At 45.7% G+C, this 24,962-nt stretch overlaps 1 protein-coding gene across 3 annotated transcripts in view; it reads left to right on the top strand.

Annotated features, from left to right (window-relative positions):
• The window catches only part of LOC127056478 (gamma-aminobutyric acid receptor subunit gamma-4), a 128,213-nt gene extending 103,690 nt beyond the window's left edge, over positions 1-24,523 (top strand). For 2 of the 3 annotated variants that reach the window (XM_050964362.1, XM_050964360.1), the window contains exons 6-9: positions 1,329-1,466; positions 5,897-6,049; positions 18,241-18,443; positions 19,548-24,522. In XM_050964362.1, the coding sequence (XP_050820319.1) occupies positions 1,329-1,466; positions 5,897-6,049; positions 18,241-18,443; positions 19,548-19,835 (782 nt within the window). In that variant the 3' untranslated portion in view covers positions 19,836-24,522. Of the gene's footprint in view, positions 1-1,328; positions 1,467-5,896; positions 6,050-18,240; positions 18,444-19,547 lie in introns of all 3 variants that reach the window. The other variant, XM_050964361.1, reaches the window with a different exon arrangement.
• The last annotated feature ends 439 nt before the right edge of the window (positions 24,524-24,962 follow it).

The following is a 24,962-nucleotide window of genomic DNA, read 5'->3' as shown; positions in this document are numbered from 1 at the left end:
ATTATCCCCATTTTACAGATGGGGAAACGGAGGCACAGAGAGGGAAACTGACTCACCTACAGTTACCCACTAAAGTGATGGCAGCACTAGGAATTGAATGCAGGTCTCCTGAGTTGTAGTTCTGTGCCGTATCCCCTAGGCCACACTGCCTCCCTGAACTAAATTTTTCATTCCGATTCTGCAGCCCCCTGTGCTATGCCATAGCCATGATCTCCCATGCAGCAGCATCAGTGCACCGCAATCCTGACCAGCAAACCCACTGTTCTCCCAATTGTGGGCTCCCACACCGTGTAACTCCACTAGAGTCAGGACTTGGATCCCACCCCTTAGTGCTGGATTTGGACCTTTACTCCTTTTGGCCTATTGGGATGCAGACTAAACTGAGCCAATTTACGACACAGAGAGGGAACCCACTGTTCTAGTGAGGTACCTGCTCCACAGTCTCCTCTTACAGGGAATGGTAGTCTCTTGCCACGTCAGCCTGCAGGGACGTGTAGGTCTACAGGGCTAGATCTCTCAGACATAGGCAGGGAGAGAGACAAAGCTGTCATAATGGCTCAGTAGAAGCTTGCAATGTACAGTTAGGAGTTGATGGGGGTCTGAAATAACCACAGCTGAGAAGAGTGAGCCAACGCCCGAGTGTTAAAATAGAAACAATCGTAGTCATGGGAAGGGCTAAAACCAGGTGATCTCAATCCACCCTGGCCACCCTACAGGAGTGTTGGCTCAGATACCTGATCAAGGGATAGGGAGGAGGCAGTGTTAAAGGACTGGAACTACAAAAGACAGGGATCTTTGGACATTTTAATGGGCTCTTTGATCCTCAGTAGCAGTAAAGCAACCTAGCTATCTTGATTTCTGTGGAGCAACACTGATTTACACTGGCTCGGGATCCAAGCCGGTGCTTCTCTGTCATCTGGGTATTACTGCTTGCCTGCCTTGCCTCTTTACGCTGTAAGTTCTTTGGGGACCATAGCTGGGTTTTGAAAGGTGCCTAAGAGTTAGGTGCCCAACTCTCCTTGGAAACTAGGCCCTGCTTTATGCAGGGAGGTCAGACTCATTAAACATAATGGCCTTTGAGTCAACGAGAATCCCAGCTCAGATCTTCTTGTGTGTTTGCAAAGTGCCTAGAACAAAAGGGTCCCAATCATGAGCAGGGCCTTTAGGCACAACCACACTAGAAATACGAAATAGCAACAATAATATATCACAGCAGTCCAAATTGTCTCCAGAGCAGATGGTACCAAAGAGACATGCAAGGTTTTTATTTCTGCACAAGGTGTCATGGCAATTCACCCATTGTTCTTGTTGCCTTATCCCATCCCCAGATGGCTACCCACGAGAGGAGATTATCTACCGCTGGAGGCGTTACTCCATTGAGGTCTCAGACCAGCGCACATGGAGACTTTATCAGTTTGACTTCACAGGCCTGAGGAACACGTCAGAAGTTCTCAGGACAGGAGCTGGTAAGGCATCCTGGCCCATAGAAACACTGCTGTGTTACAAGGGGGCTCTCCCCAGTTTCAAAGAGCATGTGCACAGAGTAGTAGAGGGCAGAGTGGTTAGGGGATTGGTGGGACGCATCAGATGGGGAGGGTTACAGCAGGAAGCCATAAAGCCAAAGATAGACTCATTAAAAGAAGGGTCCAGCTACAGGCAACCTGTAGGGAGATATGCTTGCTATAGCCCATGGAGAAGAGCAGCAGACACAGCATGTAGCTAGGCACAGCATGGGGTAGGACAGAGGCACAGGATAGCCACCTACAGCCTGAGGCTGGAGCAGGGCAGAGAAAGAACCTAGCTAGAGACAGCAAGGGTTGGGTAGGAAGGGGAATGGGGATAAAGAGTGTGGCTGGGGACAGCATGAGGGCCAGGCGGAATGGGAGTCAATAGCTGAGAAGTGGAGGAGTAAATGAAAAGTAGGGCCTTGTCTCAGGACAGCTCCTGGGTATAAATGTTGTGGATGAAGCCATAGCTGTTATATGCTGCTAGCACATCTCCAGGACAGGCCAGCTGATGGAAATTTATGCAGAAGTTGCTGTTAGTTGTGGCTGCAGCTGGGGAACATACTCAGTCTGAACTCAGGTTCCATCTAACGGCCATCCTGCCACATGTTAGTTGTCCTGAATGCACATGAGTTGTGTTGTATGATGGTAATGGAGCTAAGCAAACCCTTGGAGGTGAAGACAGCAGTGGTGTCTAACAGCAGGAGTAAGTGGAAAGATGTCAGGACGCCTTGATTTTACTCCTTGCCCTGCTATGAATTTGCTGTGTGATTTTGGGCAAGTCATTGAAGCCTTCTGTTCCACTCTCTTTAAACTGAGGGTGAGAATAGGTGTGAGGGTAAATGAACTAATATTTGCATTGTGCTATGAGAGCCTCCCTTGAAAGATGCTGCTGAAGTGCAAAGATTTGTAAATTAATGTCTCGGGAAGGACAACAGGACACTGGAGAATGACAGGAGGAGAGTGAAAACTTATAATTCCACTCTGGCAAGCTCGGTAGCAACACGACCCTTTGGCTAGCAGAGCTGGGCCTGATACACGACAGCCCGTGTTCCCATGTGCTGCAGCCTCTCACTGCAGAAACCTGCATGAATGTAAACCAGCTTTGCAATGCCAATATCACCAGGGAATGGAGAATCTTCAGCCCCCAGCCCTTCCCCATCATCAGGGGCTTTCCTGATATCATCAGAGAACCCTGCCCCACCACCAATCATCAGCTTCACTTAGCTCACCAGGGAACCTGAAATCCTCTGTCACCCCCAGTCTCTAGCTCTACCAAGCTGGGATGCCCCTATTCGGCTTCAGGAGTGTGAACTCTTTTATCGTCAACACTTGTCTCCATTGCCCTAGGAGCAGCAGGTTTCAGCACTATCACTGGCTCCTCTCCGACACTGGAGAAGGCTTGTACCTGGAGGGATCAGGGCAGTAGTTGAGACGCCTGCCTGGTTAGAGACACAAGTGCACATAGAAAAGGTCAAGCGGAGAGGGGTGCATCCATGACAGGCAAATATTAGCTGTGTGAAGAAAATGCTGCCAGAGTGGGACTTGTGGAGTAGGCAGTAGAGGAGGAGCAGGGTGAACTTGTAAATCAGGGGAGCTTTCAGTGAAGGAGATGTAAATTCCACAGCTGTGCAGCAGAAGGTAGCAGCAGAGGCCTTGCATTCAGGAGAACCCAGGGGAGCATCACCTCTGAGGAGTGCCTGCCCTCCTGAAGAAGAGGGGAGATGTGAAGTGATAGGGAGGGACTCAGCTGACTCCCCAGTATGCGCTGTGTTGGTAGCACACGATTGCTGTAGGATTGCTGGTGTGATGTGACGGGAGGGGAAGCCTGGGAGAGGGACAACATGGAGATCAAATCCTCCTGCCCTTGCACCAGAAGAGGGCAGGGCCTTGCTGATGAAAGGAAAACAGTCCTGCAAAAGGGAGCAGTGGGAGTGGGGTTGATCCACACAAGACAGCAAGCCCTCAGGCTTGGACCCTAAGAAGAGAGGTGCAGCCGTATGGAGAAAACCCAAGTCTGTATAAGCATGGGGAGCAAACACACTGGTTTGCTCTAGGAGGGAGCACTGGAAATGGAGCACTTCAAACTCCAGGATGGCACCCATGAGAGCTAGGATTGAAGAGCGCATGGAGAGAGAATTGCCTTCTCCCACCAGGAGCGAAGGGTTTCTCTAGGATCATCCCTTTGGGGAAGCAGAATCCGTCACAGGGAAATATGGACAGGGCACTGCCACATCTCCCATCCTTACAGATGTGAAACCGGTGCCCTGAGTGAGCTGACTCTGCACCATGGTAAGGGAAACGGACCAATCAAAACAAACTGCTTTTCCCATCTCCTTTCCTGGCGAAAGCAGCTGGCTGGGGAGCCATGCACATATATTAAACCATCAAAAAGTGCAGATTTATGCCAACACCTCTTGGTTTAAAAAGCTCAGATGCCAAAGTTAGCAGCTTGGCAGTGAGGGCAAAGGGATTAAAGCAGGAGAGAGGCTGAGAGGTAGAGACAGACAGACAAAGGCTGTAGCAGCCCATCCAATGAGAACAGAGCCCGGGGCCCCCAGGCAGGTGCTGCATGCACAGATCAGTCAGACCAGCTCCATGCCAGCTGCCAGCAGTGGACTGTGCATATCCCATAATGGCACTGATAGACACGTGTGGGATGGATCTGAGAATTGCAGCAGACAGGCTGCTGGCTACAGAAATAGCAAGAAGGATGCTGGCCAGCTGGTAAATCACATCAGAGGAAACCAAGCCCTAAATTACACGGGTTGTACCCTCTTGCCAGGAGGTCTTGTGAAGGCCAAAGGTATAACTGGGTTCAAAAAACAACTAGACAAGTCCATGATATGATAGGCCATCAGTGGCTATTAGCCAGGATGGGCAGGGATGCAGCTCCATACTCGGAGCAATGCTCTCACTGCCTGAAGTTGGGAGGGGACGATGCGGTGGATCTCTCTGCGCCCGCCCCTTGATGCTCTGGTACTGCACACTGTCGGAAACAGGCTACTGGACTAGATGGGCCATTGGCTGACGCAGTATGGCAGCTCTTTTTTGTTCTTAGCCACCATCCTCCTCGGCTCAAATGCCTTGAGTCCCATCTTACTCCTCTCACCTCCAGAGCCTCTCTCTGCCCTGTGCTGGGAGGCACTGGCTCTGCCCCTCTTGCTCCTCCTGCCCCTTACTGGAAGGGGCTGACTTTGCCCCCCTTACCGCCACCGCCTCCTCTGTCCCTCATTGAGAGGGGCTGGCTCTTCCCATCACCCCCTAAAACCTCCTCTGCCCCACACAGAGACACGGGGCCAAAGCTTAGGAAGGAGAAGACATGGACCTGGCTGCTGGGCAGGCTCCCTGGGAGAAGAGGATTTTCAGGAGAGATTTGAAGAAGAAACTCTTCATCAGCAGAGCTAGGAATCGGTGATCAGTGTGCTGGTGGGTGGACCAGTATGTAAAAATGTCTGCAAATCAGTTGCTGCTTTATGGAGGGCCACGTGTGACAGAAGGGGCTAGTATCTGTCAGTAAGCAATATTGACTAAGGAGTAAAATGGCAGGCTAACTGAGTTATAAGCCAAGCTTCTAATGGCAAAGAGATGTTGAATGGATCCCACCGCTCCCATTGTCACTGCAGTCCTGCCTAGGTGTAGCTTCTCCTTGCTTCCTAAACTGCACTACGGTGAGTGCCTAAGGCTGTGTTTGGATGCACATGCGCATACAAGGGTGCAGTGTCAAAGCAAAGGAGGAGAGGCGAGTAAATGGAGGTGCAGGGATCCTCTCAGCCTCTTTTATGTTAAGGTAGAAATTTTGCATGTAGATGTCATAGCTGGCCGTGGTGGTGAGAGAGTGAGTTGTGCCTCAAATGCCATGAATCAGCATCAGGCTTTGAGGGTCTGGCTATTTCGCAGAGCAGCCATTGGCACCTTCAGGCCCTCTGTTCGTTCATGTTCAAATGGTCAGCTACAGAGGCAAGCCACAGACTTGCCACAGGAATTCAAAGGCCTCATGGGCCTCCAAGCTCAATGTCATGTAGCAAGAAAAAGGAAATGATGTTTCTAAGGAAGGGGAGTTTGTTCCCCAAAGGGTAGTGATGAAGCATGGCCCAGTGGTTAGGGCTTTAGCCTGTGACCCAGGCAAAATTGGGTTCTACTCCCTGCTTTGCTACAGACTTTGTGCATGTCCTTGGGCAAGTCATTTTGTGCCTCCAGTTGCCCTGTGGGGGGTAGTGGTTTTCTACCTCACCAGGGTCTTGTGTAGCTAAATACATTAAAGCTTGTGACGGACTCAGACAGTATGGTCCTGGGGGCTAAGTGTGACAGACAATAGGAATAAAAGGGTGATTAACCATCTCCACCTCCTACTATGCTGACTTGTCTGCCTCTTTGTGTCCTTTTCCTAGGGGACTATATGGTCATGACGGTTTCCTTTGATCTGAGCAGGCGGATGGGCTATTTTGCCATTCAGACCTATATCCCCTGCATCCTGACTGTAGTTTTATCCTGGGTTTCCTTCTGGATCAAGAGAGACTCCACACCAGCCAGGACTTCTCTAGGTAAGGCAAACTGTACTGTGCCACCGGCGCTTGTTGTCTCAGCAGAGGTGTGTGCAGCTAGCTGGCAAGGGCCATTTTCCAAAATGTCTAAGTGGCTCAACAGGGCTAGTGAAAATTTGTAGGACTTAGACTGCTGGGGCATGTGGGAGCAGATCGTCAACAGTATTTAGGCACCTAATTTCCACAGATTTCAATGCATGCCTAAGTACCTTTGAGGCTCTGGGACTTAGATACTTTTGAAAATGTTACCCAGCATCCTAGATGCTAGGTCACCTCATTTGTAATGTTCCATCCTTGACACAGGCCTGAGAGCAAGAGAGAGCTGGGACTGCAGTTCTGGCTAGCGGAGAATCTGCAGTGCATCATGGGTCTCTGCACATTAGCCTGAGAGAAACCTGGCACTTGTTATCCACCTAACCGGTGACAATGACAGACAGACACACACACAGAGAAGTGTTAGATCACGTTAGCAGGCTGCACCTGTTGCACCACTCCGCCAGCCATGGCTCTCCTGCCACATGGGTGAGTTGTGTATCTAACAGCAACTTCACGACAGCACAGTGATATCGGGGGGAAGACCTCTTTGGTGCACTTGGTAGAGCTACTGCTTTTTATCCAGTGGGGTGTCAGTCTGACAGTGGGCTCTGGTAAAGGTCTGAGGTTCACATGCATGCAGGTGTCTGCACACATGAGTGCAAGGCAAGCGGAGAGGGGAGGACCCTGCTCATTGTCTAGGTTTGCTCACCATCTCTGGCTGGCTCTTTAAGTGGATATAAAGCATATTTTGACTCTTTGGTTAGGATCAAGAGTAATCTCCATTTATTGTCCCATGATGTCTCCACTATACAGGGATGGTGTCCCTAGCCTCTGTTTGCCAGAAGCTGGGAATGGGGGACAGGGGATGGGATCACTTGATGGTTTCCTGTTCTGTTCATTCTCTCTGGGGCACCTGGCATTGGCCACTGTCAGAAGACAGGATACTGGGCTAGATGGACCTTTGGTCTGACCCAGTACAGCTGCTCTTATGTTCTTATATATGTGGAGATGGGGTACCACTAGCAGGAGATAGCGTTTAGAGATCTAATAGGTCTTCACCACCTCTAGCTCTTCTGATTCCATTTCGAGGCTCTTAACTCTATTTGGAGTCTGCAGTATGATGTGCATCTTGTATTTTCTTCCCCTCCCCACACTCATTTTCTTTCACCTGGATTGTTGATAACAGCATCAGGCCTGTGAGATCTTCTCTGACACTGGAGAGACCATCATCATTGGACAGGGCTAGTTGAATGCTCTCACAATCTCTGCAATGCCACCCCCACCCCATAAAAAGAAGCAGGGCAGGGTGGGGAGTTTAATGTTGGTTTTAATAGAGGTAGAGATCAATTGCATTCTAAGCATCCGAAGGAATAAATGGCAACAAACAGGGCATTCAGCAGGGCAGGAAAAAGCACTGTTGCAGTAAAATACGTTCCAAAAGCCGGTTTCCACAACTGGATTTACCCAGGAGGGGGCTCTGCCCGTGGGATGCTGAGCCTCAGGATGTCAAAAGTAATGTATTCTCTCTGTAGCCCTGTTGTATTTTATAAAAATAATCCCAAATGCATTAAAGCCAGAGTCAGCCTACATTAGAGAGCCTATGTTACTTTCAGTGGTGTTTGAAAAATCTGCTAAATCATATTCCAGATGCTAATGCAAGCACAATAGGAAAAAATATTTGATTAAAATCTACCCCCACTTATATCTTGTGCAACCTCAGCAAGGTGGAAGGGAGGATAACTTTGGCTTAGCAATGGAGAAGCAGGAATATGCGGACTGCCTGCTCCACAACCCTCTGTACCATGCAGCACTCTGGCTGAGTTCCCACTATTGACCACGGGAGCTATCTTCAGAATTGGCAATCTCCACATTTGCTCTTTATGAATAGGCTACAGGATCCCATGTATGAGCTATTTAAGCAGTTGATCCTACCCCCATTAAAGTCAAGGGAAAGCCATCCATTGACTCACTGGGGTTTGGATTGGGCTGTAACTGCACAGGCCAAATTCATTGTGGGTGTCAATTCATTGATGTCAATGGAGTTACAGGAGTTCGGCCCTTGGTAGACCATAGCTTAACTCATGCCTACTAGAAATTCACCATTGTTTTCTCCAGGAATTTTACAATCATTACAGGCTTAGCCAAGAATCTCACTATTGGTCCTCTACTTTCCAGAGCCTGTAGTCTATCAGCTCAGACCCTACGTAACCCATCAGCTAGGAAAATGTCATTGCTACATGTTAGGCACATATAATGGGTGTAGATGCTGGAAGTGGTGCAGCTTTTCTGTATCACAAAATGTTTAAATGTTACCAGGCATCTAATCCAAAGAAATCAAACTCACAGAAAGGGCCATAACTCATAGAAACAGTCTCATTTTGGCCAAAATTGGCAGAAACCTTCTAAATACAATTCATAATGTAATTATATGCTCAAGGTAGTCCTGTTTGGGGAAATATTTAGCCCACGTGATATATTTTATGCATTTTGCTGTACTACTTTGCCTTCAGTTAAAGCAAAAATCTGTAATCACATGATAGTCTGAGCTTGTTTGTACCATGTAATACATCAAAACATTTGTCATCATTTGTAGAATGGACTGAGCTGAGAAGAGTTTTTCTGTCTGCTATTTTTATGACGTTATGCAAATAATAAGACCCCTACCCTCTTATTACAAAACATATATTTTTGATGTTATCTGCTTGGCTGGAGATGTAAGTCTAAAGCAAACTTAGTACAAATGTAATTATCTTCTTACCATCACTGAGGACAATGACAATCTATGTAAACTACTTATATAACAGTAATGATTCTTAGTAGAACGGCTGTAGACTGTCTTGTATGAATATATCATGTGACTAATGAAGTATAAGCATATACTCTTATGTAACCTCTCCATATAACTATAAGCTACTGAATGTCTAATCAACACCCCTTTGAGCTATATTTACTCATAAAATAGTCTCCGTAATTTGGAGATAGTTGAAACACTTCTATTCTCCCCTCAGAACCTTTCTGATGTGTTTGATACTCTTTTGCTACACTCATCACTGTCACAGCTGCATGCATCGCATAACACTGTATCTTCCTTGTGGCATTTGCATCTCCTTGTTGCACAGATACTCTCACTGCCACAATGCACAAAGGTGAGGATGGTTTCTGGAGCAGGTGGCAGCGCCATCATTTTAGGAAAAAGATGTCCCATGCTATCACCCATCTGTTGTTGACAGGGGATGTTTGAAGATACTGAACTGTTGCATGATTCCATATGTAGGGCTGATAGTTTGCACATTTCAGATGCTGCCTGAAGGAGGCCATTGTTGGAGGCAGTTTCTCCCTTGTTTCGTTCTTCTTAGCAAACAACATGTAGCGCATATTATCCAGAGATGTGCTCTGGTAAGAAACAAGCAAGAAACCAGTGAGACATAGGCTGCTGACTCTGGAAAAGCTGCAGTTAGGTTGGGCTGCAGTTACCTACCTTCAAATCTCTCTAGTGACACTGAGCAAGGACTGCTTAATTCAGCAACTACTGTGTTCTTCATTAACTGCCTGGTTAGGTCAGTGCTGTCCATGCCAAGAATTCAAAGGCATGGTGCTACTTTGTAAAGCCATCTACAGGCAGAGACATAACTACCTTCTACACTGGTGTATCATCTTTCACATGTGACCATGTCTGAGTGTTTCTGCTCTGTGCTCTCAAAAGTGCTCACACTGTAGGTAATGGGAGCAGGCTTATAAATGACAGCATGCAGTTAGGTTACTGACACACCACCACTGATATTTCACGCTTGTTCTTGGGATGGGAAAGAAAGATTTTTGCACAAAGCTGGGGGGGAAATGAGCAGTATTCACATAGAACACATCTCACTAGCCTTCACCTGAACTGACCAACACACAGCTCCAAAACCCAATCATACAAACTCTGTTACATTTTCACTTTGGTTCTACAAAGTGATGCTGCTGTGAGCAAAACCTGGAATGCCAACAGGCACAAGAGACACTCGAAGGCTGTGGTAGCATTTCTGTTCAAAGGTAAACTTTCAAAGTGCTCTAAAGTTCATAGACAAGTCAGATTGGCATGGAAATTTGGTAGGAAAAGGCCTTGGGTACCATTTGGTCATGGGTTCCTGAGATTCAGCTGCCTTCCTTTTCCAGCAAATGAGCTGGGTTTAATTTTAAAATGTTCTAAAATGCAAATGCAGAGCCAGACTGGCTTGAAAGCTGGCATGCAAGGTGAGGACCCAGAATAACATCCAGGGTACAATTTTAGGGATCTTGGATGACTAGATTCTCCCCTTACCTCTGACTTGTTTTTACAATGGGGCAAACTACCCAGGGCATGCCAGCAGAGTTTTAGGTGGCAGTACAGACCTTGCTGATGCAGCAAGCATGCGGTGCTGAGCTGGGGAGAGAACTAAGAATGGATGTGCTCAGTACATGCCACAGGCCCACAGCACCGAAATCAGAGGAGCCTAAGAATGTTCAGTCCACATTATAGGGACACAAAGCCAGATCCACAAAGGGACCTGAGCACCTAAATCCCATTTTAGTCACCTCTGTGAGCCACAAAATCCCCCCTCAGCTGCCAGCCAACCACTTGGCACCTAAGTTTTTGCTCTAAAAGTTCCCTTGGTGCCTCTGAGCACATGTACCACCACCTCAGTCCAGGCACCAGAGGCCTAATCTCACGCTGAAGCACCAGCACAACTCTCCAACTGGGACAAATGGGCATTGCCCTGCCTCACTTCCTTGTGGCCCTGGATCTGATTAGTAGGCATGCTCCAAGCTGCCTAACTCCACACAAGGCAGCTGGGAAGCAGACAGCCTCCCCGAACCCAAGGCTCTAGGTAACTTTACTCTCCGTGAGGCAGTATCAGGACAGACCAAGGGAGATGCAGTGCTTCTGCCTGCTGTATGACTGACAAAAACAAATCAAAACTATGTGTTTTCACTTAAAGCCAGCACTCTGGCTAGAATGCCTTTACTTGAAGTCACTGCTTTGTTTAGTCTCAAGCACATACAAACACAATAGGTTATAGAGCACCCCAAACTGACAATTACCCCCTAGGAGTTTGGAGCAGTATTCAGGTGATTCAGCTGCAGATTTCCAGACACTAGTCTTCTCTCTGTGGCTGGAGATCTCAATGTATTCACAAAGCGACTCACTTGACCCAGACCCACAATTCCCTTCTTATGCTCAAAAAGTTACAGAGACCTATCAATCAAAAAAAAGGTTACATTGCTGACCAAACAAAATCAGTCACTGGGCCAAAAGCAAGTGTTACAAAAACATGTCACTAAAAGAATAACTGTTAATCAAGCAATTTCCAAGCAGTTAATCTGGGAGCCATATTTCTCCATAACAACAGTCCTGAAATATAGCCAGACTTCCTATTTTTCACAGATGCATACCCCTGCATATCAGAGGGGTGTAGAGTCAAGCCCACTTCATGTCATAGCTGTACCCCACCCCCACTCTTGGCTTGCCTTAGTTATACTAAGTTCCTGCAAAGGCCTAATAAATGGCTAAATGCAACAAGAAGAATCACTGATAGTCCATCCCACTAATTGGCAGTGTCTGGACACTGACTGGTTGCTAAAATGTCCCGGTACATCACCAGATCAAACATACATGACAAACCCAATTAAGGATATTGACAAATCATTGGTGGGAGCAGAAGGCTGCAGAACTACAAGAAGTGGCTGACAAGTATGATTCTATGTATGTCTCCATGTTGTGTATGGCCCACTATCCAGTGGCACAGCCCCTGTCCTTATCGCAGATGATAAGCAGCTGCTCACAAAAACGATATTCTCTCTCACTGGGCAGAGTACTTTGACAGTGTCCTGAGCCGTCAATCCACTATGTCCAATGAAATCATTGACTCACTCCCACAGCATCCTGCCCTGGAGAAGTTGTCTGTGGAGCCTTCTTTAGATGAAGTTACTAAGGCCATCAAGCAACTGTCCATGGGCAAATCTCCAACTCCCATGATATTCCACCTGAAGCATACAAATGTGGAGGTGCCCACCTGATCAGGAAACTCACCATCCCTTCCAAGACTGTATGGGAACAAGGCACTGTGCCTCAGGAATATCAGGATGCTTTCATACTCTATTTATAGAAAAGGAAGAGATTCATATCTAGCTGTGACAACCATCGTGGAATCTCATTGCTGTCTATAGCAGGGAAGATCTTGCACAGGTTGTCCTCAACAGGTTCGTCTCCCACCTAGTGAACTCAGTGTATCCAGAGTCACAGTGTGGCTTTTGTGCTGGCCGTGGAACCATGGACATGATTTTTGCATCCCGACAAGTACAAGGGAAGGCTGGTGAACAGAACAAGGACTTGTACATGATGTTTGTTGGCCTGACCAAACCCTTTGACACAATGAATTGCAAGGGCTTATGTAAACTCCTTCATAAATTTGGTTACCCAGAGAAAATGATTGATGTCATCCACTCTGTTCATGACAGCATGATGGCCAGGGTGATGGGGAGCGTGATGATTCATCAGAAGCCTTCCTTATCAGTGGCACCAAACAAGGATGTATAATGGCTCCAGTCCTGTTTGCCATTGTCTTCTCAGCAAGGTCTTGTTCACATTGCAGGACTTTGACAGAGGCGCACACATCCGGTTTAGCTTGGATGGGGTCTAGTCAATTGACAGTGACTTAGGGCCCACACCAAGGTAATTGAACAACTATTGAGAGAACTCCTGTTTGCTGACAACTGTGCCCTCATTGTATATGCACTCAGGACATTCAGCTTATTGTGGACCGCTTTGCCTATGGCTCGAAATGCTTCAGTTTCAGAATGAGCCTGAAAAAGATGGAGGTCATGTACCAGCCAGCACCAGACCACCGGCATTGTGAGCACCATGATCCCAACGACAATTGACAACACACCCTTCAGCTCAGTCATGAAATTCTGCTACTTGGATAGCACACTTTCCAGCAACACCACACTTGGCATCTGGCAGACTCATCAACAGGCTCTGGAGGGAGCATGGAGTCTACCTCAGAATCAAGATAAAAATTCACCACACTGTTGTACTCACTTCAGTCCTCTATGGCTGTGAGACATGGATGCTCTACCAGTGCCACATCAAACAGCTGGAGAGTTTCCACCTTCGCTTCCTAAGCTCCAGCTGCTATATCAAGTGGCAGGACAGGATCCCCAACACTGAAGTCCTTGACAGGTGCCAGATCCCTGGAATGAAGAGTGTGCTCATCAGGGCTCAACTTTGTTGGGGGGGACACATGATCTGCATAGAGGTTTTCCTTACACTGAAAGCAGTGCTCAACAGCCGACTGAGCTTGGGAACCTGTTCTAAGGGTCAACCCATCCTCAAATAGAAAGACACCTTGAAGGCCAACCTCAGAGCATGCAAGCTGGGAACTCTTGCACTCGACAAACCCAGATGAAGAGGCCTGTGCCATGAGGTCTCTGCAGGAGTAGAACGCACATCATAAGGCCAACACCTCAAACCCTCCCCCCAACAATGACTGCATTTGCAAGACGTGCAACCGCGTTTGCAAATTCATGCTTGGACTCACTTCTCATGCGAGGAGCCCTAAAAACAAATAAACCCAGAACTCAAATCAACACTAGCTGAACCCTCATCCATTGAAGCAATGGGAGATTCCAGGAGGATCTAATGATTTGAAATTATGACTTTTTATGAGATCAAAGAGGTCTACCTCACCTCTTCACTGCCTACTAGTCACAAACTGCTTTTCTTGTGCGCCATTTTCTCTTGCCATGTGCAAACTTTCTGCAGTTTCAGATGAGGTCACAAGAAATATTGCACTGTTCACAAGTAGCTTCTGTTGTATGGGTTTGTTCCAGGTTCAATGCTAAAAGGATTTGTCATTCTTTCGGTCACAACTTTTAATAACATCTTGGACGGCAATTTCATCAGCAGTCATGTGCTTTTTGATAGCTTCTTTGTGGAAATCTGTTGCTGAAGGCTGAATTCCACACATTTGTCATAGCTGTTACAGCTTGCTTAAAACGTGCAGTCAGCTAATGTTTGGTCAGAGCCTTACCTTTTGTGCAAAGAGGCTGATGATTCCCACAGTCCTTGTTGAGAGGTTGCCTGATGGACAAGTTATGCCATACACCCCTAAAGGGTCTGGCAGTCCAGTATACTGCTCCCTGTGAACTAGATCATGATATATATCTGGCTTCTGCTACATTTACACAGTCCCATCTAGCATGACCACACTGGAAGTCAATTGGAATCATTTATGCAAATATCTCAAGCCCATGGGCTTGTTATCATCTCTCTTTGCTGCAATGTAATCCATTAGTAATTGGGAGAAATCTGTTACATAGTTTTCCCAGAACAAAACAGAAATGTATCTGAACAGATTTTTTCTTGGGTAACACAAGTGTCCATGAGCTGTTGGAGTGATTGGGCAATTGGGAATTCTGCCACTCTGTTTTCTCTGTATGCCTTCTCCTCATCTTCAAATGCTTCAATGCATGTTTGAGCTTTCTCCAAGATGCATCTCTTCTCATCATTTGGGAGACCATCATTTTTCATGGAATCGCCAAGTGCTATCCATTTCGAGCAGTTCATTGCCTCATTCATAAGTTTGTGGATTCTAACACCACAGTTATATCCTTCCTCTCTTAGAGCATGGCTGTTGATGGAAGCACCAGAGATGTTGATTCCACAAGGATGTCTTCAAACCCACTTTCCTGCATCACACTGCCTATATATCACTCATGAAATGCATTGCATGATGCACGACTCCCATCTCAAAGTGATGAGTATCAAATTTGTTTTTATTCCTCCATTTAATCAACTGTGCTTTGCAGTAGATTGCTTCATCGTACATTACATAGGTCCAGTCTTGGCCCAGAGAGTGGAACATGACCTGAAAATATTTCAGATTGCAATACGCTCTATTAACATCACTTTCCAGAAAAGTAATGATTGGAAAGTAACCAATACTCATAAAACATAAAGTAGCAGACAGAAAACCTTTTTCTCAGATCAGTCCATTCTACAGCTAATGACAAATATTTTAATGTATTACATGGTATAAACGAGCTCAGACTGTCGTGTACAGACTTTTGCTTTGACCAAAGGCAAAAAAATATGGGAAAATGCATAAAATATATCGCCGGGGTTAAACATTTCCCAAACTTTCCAAAACACATAGTTACATTAGGAATTATATTTAGAAGGTTGCTGCCAATTTTGGTCAAAATTATACTGTGTTACTTCGAGTTATGGCCCTTTTTGTGATTTTATGATTTTTTTTTCAGATTGAATGTCTGATAGTGTTTAAACATTACATGGTATAGAAAAAATGCACCACTTCCAGCATCTATATCCACCCTGGTGATAACCATGGTATGTTCCTGCCATGTGATAGCAATTAAATTTTTCCATCTGATGTGTCATTTTAACTCATTAATAAGATCTCTTTATTAATCTGGCTGGTAGACTACTGGTTTCCTATTGTTCCCCCCTCATTAGCACAGTTCCCCCTGGGTGTCTGATCCTGGGAGCTGTGCAGCCATGTTTACATCACAGAATTAAACAGAGCCAAATTCTCCACTCAGTTACAGACTGACTTTGGTGGAGTTGTGCTGGTGACTTGGTATCACACACATAGACCAGTTCTACCGCCACTGAGTTTTGCCACTGACCTCAACAGGCTCAGGACCAGGCTCAGACACACTACAAAGACCGTACAAGGAACACTCAGAAGCGTTTTCTCTGGCCAATGTGTTAGAACTGTTGAAAACATTACAAAGTCCTTGGCATTGGGAAGTACATTGTACTATATCACACAAATCAGGTGGCAGTGAGATAGTCTCACGAGGGTTCACTTGTGTGACCCACTCGCTAGTGTAGGATATCCACTTGGGGCTGGTGGGTTGTAATTCCCTTCTCGAGGAGACATATTCACACTAGCTTGATGACACCTAGCACCCTAAAATAGTAGTGTAGTTGTGGTAGCAAAGACAGTAGCTCAGGCTAGCAACCTGAGGATGTACACACAGGATCCGGATGAGTTTGTGCCCAGGGTAGCTAGCCCTTCCCACCGCTCCCCGTGCTACCACAGTTAATCTGCTATTTTTAGCATGCTAGCTTGATGAGAGCTAGTGCAGGTATGTCTCCTCTAGCTGGGAACCACCACCCCCACACCACCCGCACCAGCTCCACTTGTAGATGTACCCTTCAAGTCACAGATACGCAGTGATAGAAGCCAAGGCTATGACTCCATAAGGAGACTCTGCTAACATCCCAGACAATGAAAAGCCAAGGCATCAGAGCCCCAAAGATGGATTCTCCTTGGGTTACCTTGTCACCCATGTGTTACCAGTTTTCATGCACAATCTAAAAGCAGACTCTTTGACTTGTGTCTCTTTGCAACATTTGCTGTTTACAGTCCACCTTCCTATACAAACCCTGCCACACTGCCTGTGGTGTTATTATTTGTAATGATTTAGATGGTACTGTAGATGGCACTTTACAGACAAAAAATTAGACAAGTTCATTGCCCAGAGAAATGTATAATCTAATTTGCACAGATAACCTGATGAGTAAAGACCTGGTGAGCATGAGGGGGACTGAAGAGGGTTGGGGAGTGAGGGGAGAGAGTAGAACAAAAATTACCATATGGCTTTGGTACGCTGTCCTCTGCTCCCCAGGACTTTCCAAGACACTCCCAGACAGACAATGTGTGTAAATGCATACCTATAGCGCACACAGCTGGAAACTGCTAAAGCTCTTCCTAGCACAGACCAGGAGCATGTAGGAATGGAGCACAACCTGCCATAGAACTCCTTTCCCCACAGTTAAAGCCCTCTCCAAATGGTGGTTCTAGATTTAGAATAGAACTGGATATTTTTGCGCCTTGAACTCCATTTGTCTCTGGTGAAATGAGTTCTGGGCAGCCACATGATTTGCAAAGATGTTGTTATTCTGTGTATGGCATTACAGGCAAATCAGCAAGAGAGAACACTGGGCTTGGAAGCTTTTGCAGCATAACTCTGCAAGGGGTGGGGGTAGGGCATTGTGGAAAGGATAACAAGAGCTACTTTGTCACTTGTGTGTCTTGTTCATGCTTGTGTGTGCACTTTGAAAAGGAGCCACTGCTGTGGGGTGGTCTTGGGTGAGTCACTTAGAGTGTACCTTAAAGTCTATGAGTCTATGATCTTCAGAGTTGTGGAGCACTGCCACTCCCATTTGAGGCTCAGCACTTTGGAAAATCTGCCCATAGATGTCTCAAGCCAGAGGCACGCCCAAATCAGTCTACCGTCTTGGAAATCTTGGCTCTAGCTTTTAATGACAGAAAATTAGAATGTTGTTAAGTCCCTGAATCAGGTTGGCCCCGTCCCTTATACCTTCCTTTTACGTATAAACTGAGCATTTTGATTTATGAGTAGAGGCTGAGGGAACAGGGATTATTTAGTCTGCAGAAGAGAAGAATGAGGGGGGGTTTGATATCTGCTTTCAACTACCTGAAAGGGGGTTGCAAAGGGGATGGATCTAGACTGTTCTCAATGGTACCTGATGACAGAACAAGGAATAATGGTCTCAAGTTGCAGTGGGGAGGTTTAGGTTGGATATTAGGAAAAACTTTTTCACTACGAGGGTGGTGAAGCACTGGAATGGATTACCTAGGGAGGTGGTGGAATCTCCTTCCTCAGAGGTTTATAAGGTCAGTCTTGACAAAGCCCTGGGTGGGATGATTTAGTTGGGAATTGGTCCTACTTTGAGCAGGAGGTTGGACTAGATGACCTCCTGAGGTCCTTTACAACTCTGATATTCTATGGTTCTATTATATTTGGCATGGGAATCCCAATAGGCACAGAACCCTACAAGAGCATTTTTGTAGCATCCCTTTCAGAATAGATTTACACTTCAGGTGAACACACTCCCCTGCCCAGGCCCTCCACTATCCCCACAACAGAACTGTTACACAGTAATAGAACAGGCCGCTCACCTCCTCGACGGCCAGTCAGGACGTCCTGGCTCTCTTTGGAGAGTTAGGGAAAGTGGCGTGCTGGAGCCGCTGGGGAATCCTGCGCTGATGGCGTATGGAGGAAGGAGATGATCGGTAATGTTATACATAAGCAACTCTTCTTGGCTTTGTTACTCCTCACAGTGCTTTATGCCCTTGTAGGTATCACTACAGTGCTCACCATGACCACCTTGAGTACCATCTCCCGCAAGCACCTCCCGAGGGTCTCCTACATCACCGCCATGGACCTCTTTGTCTCGGTGTGCTTCATCTTTGTCTTTGCCGCTCTCATGGAGTACGCCACGCTCAACTACCTGGTGGGAAACAAGAAACCACCAGAGCACAACAGCAAGAAACCCAGACTGGTAGGCAGGGACAAGGTGGAGGGAGGGGATGGGGAGCTAGCGCTGCTATATCCTGAAGTCACCGCATCCCATCTGCACAGAGAACTGCTGTGTTCTTTGGCTCCTGGCCAGCAGCATATTGTATTCACAAGGCATAATGGTGCAAAGCCTGTTCTCATGCTATGTTGTTATGGGTGCCACTCCAGAGAGTGCCGAAGGGAGGGACACATGGCAATATACTGGGAGAGAGTGGGGCTCTGGAGACTGGGCAAGGCAGAGGGACAGGCAGTAACACCCCAAAGGGGTGTGATGGTGCAAGAGGCCAAGCTTAGAGACTGTAGGCATCAGAGGGGCTGGCGGGCCCCTGGAGGAGGGATGCTTGAAGAGGCAGAACTTTAGGAGCAAGGGGTGCCCAGAGAAGTGACAGTGCCCTTCAGAGCACATAAGGAGAGTTGTTGAGTATGAACGTATTCAATCTAGCCATTGTACTCATGCCTTTCAGTGGGCTTTGCTTAAGATCACAGTGGGTGCCGTCAACACACCAACCAGTTCTGCATATCTGACCTTAAACAGGGCTTTATCCCCAAGTTCCTAGGTGGCATGAGGCTGAAAACCTGAATTCTGGATCTCTCCTGCAAGCCCCCACCCTTCTCTGATGGAGAGGAGCTATGCTGCTGAGCTGAAGACATACTTGCTCTCCAAGAGTGAGCTGTTATAATCAGTGCACTACCCACGCTTTCCTCCCATGGCAAATGTGAAAACGCAATGGCAATCAGAGAACATATCTGGGCAGCATCCTGCACTCCTAGACCACATCCGGGCTCAGTAGGAATGTGACAGGTTGAGAAAACCATCTGCTGTGTGGGGCATGGAATGTCAGAGACAGCGCTGGGGGATTAGCACTCTCAGGTCTTCTCGGCCCAGAACTGTGCCCAGGATATGCCAGGGAACTGAATTACAGTCAGACAGAAAGATGGGAAAGTAGAGCTCTCTAGTATCTCTGTGCACTTAGTACATCCAGGAGATCCCAGAAGACTGATTGACTGCCAGTTGTGGGGTCTGTTGTCTGGGCGAATGAGGGTTCATCCTTACTTTATCTCTAACCCATTCTCCTCCTTGTTCTAGCCACCTGCCAATGCCCACATGATGCCCTCCTTCACCACCATCAATATCAACAACCTCATGCACTGGCCTCCTGAGGTCGAGGAGGAGGAGGAGCTGGGTGCCCCTTGTCTAGAAGGGAAGGAATGTGAGAGGTTTTTTTGCTGCATCGAGGACTGTCAGACAGGGACGTGGCGGGAGGGCCGCATCCGCATTCACATCTCCCGCCTGGACTCCTACTCCCGGGTTTTCTTCCCCACTGCCTTCCTGCTCTTCAACATCGTGTACTGGATCGCCTATCTCTATCTCTAGCTGTTCCCCAGTCTGTGCTGAAATAAACCAGAGGCCAACAAGATTTGCAGAAAAGGAAAAAGGGAAATAGCGTTGCTTCTCATTTTAGTCATTCATTTTTTTTGACACTTGCCCAACCTTAACCCCTTCCTCCCCTTCTGAGTAGAACCAGTTGGGGAAAAAATGCATGGCCAAACTCTTCGATGAAAACCAGGTTGTCAACCCGTGGGAAATTTTCTTGTGAAAATTTCCAGTTTTCTGCAAAAGAACAAACCTGAATGTTTTTTCCATTTCCAATGAAACCCCAATAATTTCACAGAAAGTGCTGACAAAAGTGAATTTTTTTTTCATTTTTGCAGGAAATCAAATAAATTTCTCGACCAACTCTACCCCTGAGTCAGCTTCTGTTGACATAGACCCTGGTGAAGGGCCATGGAAAAGTCCACAAGGACTGGAGGTGGGGGAGGAGAAAATAGCTACATCCTCCCCTCTATCAGGAGCCAGTGTTGTTCAAAATGTGGATGGGGGTACTTGCTAGAAAGGGTGCATGGCCATAGACCTAGGATGGACCAGTGCATCCCCCAGCAGCATCTACCTGCAAGGTTGCTATGGGACTCTCACTGTAGCCCACAGCTGTCCCCAGCTGTAGCAGATGGTACCAAGACACTGGTCAGTCTATGAAACTATGCATTTGGAAAGTTTTAAATAAGCCTTTGAGGATCCATCTACTCTACAAATACAACCCTGTAAAGGGCCAGTTACATCCAGGTTGTATTCTGTCATGTCAATGTACATTGCTTTCAGTTACAACACAGAATTCAGTGTTGTAACTGAAATCAATGTATTTTAAAATGCAGAAAAACATCAAAATATTTATAATAAATTTAAATTGATATTCTGTTATTGTTCAGCAGTGAGATTAAAACTGTAATTAATTGCAACTTTTTTTTAATATATTTAATTTGCTTTATGTTAATTGCTTGCATTAACTGTGATTACTTGACAGCCCTACCCCTAATATTGTTTTGTTTGTAGTGTAGACAGGGTCTGACTTCTTTTAGTTCTGCTTCAGGGGAACAAAGTGTGATCCCAGTTCTACTGCCCTCCATCAGTGGGTAGTATCTGACTCCACAAATCATCCTGTTGAAACCAATGGGGCTTCTCATGGACTGAGGTTTTACTCAACCTGAGTAAGGGTGGCAGAATCAGGCCCTGCTGAATTTAAAATAACAAACATGCAAGGTCCTTTTGGGGGCCCTGGCAGCTCAAACAGATCTATTTTTAAATCTTTACGATTCAGAAAGAAAATGTAAACTGGAAGATTTAGGAGAAAGCCATGGCTCCGCCCACTTTCTGACACTCCCCACCTCTTTTCTGGTGAGTGGCTCCCAGGATGGGGTGGAGCAACTCAATAACATCCGCAAGTGCCAGGTCTGCTATGTTGAGTAGCCCTTAGCCAGGTCAAGCATGGAAAGGTAGGTGTTTCCTTGCTCACATACTGTCACAAAACTTGTGTGGCCATGTAACTTGGGGAGGGAAGCAATCTTTCCTTGGTGAGGATTGGGGAAAAATGCCATTCAATGCTAAGCAGGAAGAGTCTGCATCTGTAGCAGAAAAACACAGAGCTGGATTCTCCACTGAAGTACATTGTTGCTGCCCCGTTTATACCAGCTGAGCACCTGTCCCACAATGCTGTTTGCAGAAAGTGACTTCCCATTCATATTTACTTGCTGTGTAAATTAAAAAGAAATCTTTTATAAAGAGCATGTTTTAGAAAAACCCATCACTTTAAAGGCTTGTCCCATGTAGAGAGCCAACACCTGCAGGGAGTGTAGGTGGGAATGGCTGGTTTACCAGACAGCTAATAGGGCCAAGAGGGATATGTATTCTTAGAGAGCAAATTTGATCTGGTTTAAAGATGGACTTTGACACTGTTGAATGTGATCTGAATAATGGTGTGTCATGTTTAATTAATTCATAAATATACCCTTACCTTGCTTCCAGGGGGACTCACAGAGAGCCTAATTAAGGCTACAAGAGTACAACACTTGGCTAAGTATAACCTAATAGGGTCAAACCTGCACAGCTTCTGGAAGGGAAAATTATGCCTGTGTAACCTGTTAGAGTTCTTTGAAATGCTGAATAAATCAGGAGATAAAGGTTTCCCAGCAGACATAATTTACTCGGATTTTTCCAATGGCTTTTGACAAGATAGAGCAGAATTATTGAGGGTGGTACAAGGGGGGGTTCTAATTAGAAAAAATTAATGTAGAAAAAGGAAGTCTAAGAAAAGGATAAAAGTAGTTTCCTGACAACGAAGTCTGTTGGGCTGTGGAACTGTCTCCTGAGCAAAGGGGAGTGAAATCTCACTTAACATAGTAAAACCAGCAGTGTAGTCAAGGGCAAACTTGGGTAACCCACATTTGCCCACTTTTCATTTGAGGAATATGGAGTTTAGGTTAGGCTAGTTCACCCACTTCTTTTTTTACCACTACACCACTGAATAAAATGAGATTGGACGTGGCAACATAATATACTGTATGAATCAACCATGTCCTGACAGATGGCTGGACTAGATAGGTGTTTTGCCATCACTAATTTCTATGATCCCCCAATAGGGTCTCTCTGAGGCTATTCCAGAAAATAAAGATTGCCATGGATTAAAAATTGCTTAAGTGACAGAATCATAGGAAAGGCCTGTTCTCAGAGGAGAACGAAGTGAGTGTCGGGGCACCACAGATCTGTATTGAAAAGAAGTGTTACTTAATATATTCGTCAAGGATTTGGTGGAGTAAGTGGGTAGCAGATGGTGAAATATGCCAGTGACACCAGCACCAGTAGAAACTCCAGGCAGGTTTAAACATGATAGAAGACAAAGGTAATGCACATCAGCAAAGACAGTGAAAACTCCTCAGATACAGCCCTGGATTCGGAATACTTTGACTTAGGAGGTTGTCATGGAAAACATGATTATCCAGTAAGCAGCAGCACTTAGCATGATAGATGGTTAGGTATATTATAAAAGAGGATAGAATTCCCCTGCCCATGACCACCACCACACATACACCTCCTCTGCTAATATAACAATGGGCAAAATCAGTGCTGAGTGAGTAGGCAGAGGTGTCATGGGAATTTTATGTTTACACTTGGGTCCATGATGGCATATATTGATCTGGGGGCCGATCTTACAATGTGCCCAGAACCCTCAATTCCCATTCAGATCAATAAGAGTGGAAGTTACTCCACATCTCAAAAGAGCTGCTCACTTAGCACTTGGTAGGATCCAGCCCTTGGAGAACTACATTCAGTTTGGGCCATTTCAACTTGAGGATTATTATATTACACAGGAGGTCTAGGGAAGGGAAAAGATGGTTAGCACTTGGGCTGGGTAAGACTTGGATTTGATGAGATACTGCAAAAAATGGGTAATCTGGCCTGGAAAGATGGAGTGTTTAGAGGGGGAAATAGAATTACAAGGACTGGAACACAAGAGATCAAAATCAAGCAGATTCCTAAGAGTAGGAGAAGGAGTTTCCTCTGGCTTTGATAAAATGAGTCCATCCCAATTATTACAATAAACAAACAAATGTATTTATTAATTAACATTTTACATTTCTACAGCACTTTTTATCCATAAATTTCAAAGTACTTTGCAAGGACGGGTAAGGATCATTCTACTATTTTAAGATCATGAAAACTGAGGCACAGGGTTTTTTAAAAAAAAAAACTGACTTCCTTTGGGCCACAAAGCAAGTCCGTGGCAGAGCTAGGGGTAGAACCCTCCTTTACCTATAGTTCCCTTTCTTTCCCAGATTAAAGTAAAAACGGCAGCCTTAATTATGAATTCCTTGGTTTATATTACAACCAACAATGTAACGTGGTCTGGTTTTTGTTTTAAAATGGGATGGCTGCTGACTTTTTATGTCCTTGTATGTTGTCCATACAGGGTGAACTGAGATGCTGACCAAACAGCACAGCAAACTAATGACTGTACTGAAGCCATGACACCAGCATTCGTGTTTTATACATTTTCTTTGAAAAAGCCTTATTTGTCACTGCACTGCCTCCCATTCCTGTCACTTCTCCCCACAAATATGCTGTATAATGGAACAATTTGAGACTGTAAGCTCTTCGGGGCAGGGACTGACTCTTATATGTGTTCGTACAGCCCCAGCACACTTAAGGTGACCAGACAGCAAATGTGAAAAATTAGAGTGGGGGTGGGGGGTAATAGGAGCCTATATAAGAAAAAAAATCAAAAATTGGGACTGTCCCTATAAAATTGGGACATCTGGTCACCCTAAGCACACTGGGGCTGTGATCTTGGTTGGGGCTCTTGGGTGTTAACTGTAAATGTAAATAATAAACAGTATTAATAGCAGTCTGCATCCATGAAATCTGTTCTCTGTCCTGCTACTGTGGATGGAAGGGAATGTTCAGCCAACAAAAGGATCTGAATACAGCACAAATGAAACCCCTTCATCCAAGTGCTATCTTGTCCTATTTATACCACATGTATAAGCCAAATTTTAACACGAGAGTATGACAAAATTTTGCATATGAAATTTTTGCACTGGAAAAGGTGGTGTCTTCAGAATTGAAAGTTTCCTATGGGAAAATGTTAGTTTTGACCACATTTGTTTGATTTTCCAAGCAAAGCGAAAAATGTTTCAAATCAACATTTTTTGTTTCAAAATGTTGTTTTGAAATAAAAGAAACAAAATGTGGTTTCAACATGTTGCATTCATTTCATTTTGAACCAAAACTAATGAAAATCTTCCATGTGAACATTTCCGAGTCACAACTTCTCAGAATTTTTTCATTTTGTGAACATTTGATGTTTTGTTCTGATCTAGTATGCAAAGCAACTTTGACGTGTCAAAATTTTCCCCACAAGGAAAATTCCGTTTCTCAAACAGCTGTATGAAAAATGTCATATCGGGGCTGTACTTGGTAACTTCTAGAACAACAGGAGCCTATGGGAATGTTCCCAAAACACACTGTTCACTACATTTAGATTTACCGCTGTGGAGCATACTGAATACAGCACAGAACACTAATTGTACTTATAATTCATCACTTCATAAGAGAGGAATTCTCCAATCCCCCAGTTGGTCTCCCAGCCACTCATCATCCATCCCAGACTTC

This window comes from Gopherus flavomarginatus, chromosome 8 (genome assembly GCF_025201925.1).
Source record: "Gopherus flavomarginatus isolate rGopFla2 chromosome 8, rGopFla2.mat.asm, whole genome shotgun sequence".
NCBI classification, from domain to species: domain Eukaryota; kingdom Metazoa; phylum Chordata; order Testudines; family Testudinidae; genus Gopherus; species Gopherus flavomarginatus.
The sequence above is the reverse complement of the archived record's forward strand: the minus strand, read 5'-3'. Positions and strand labels throughout refer to the sequence as shown.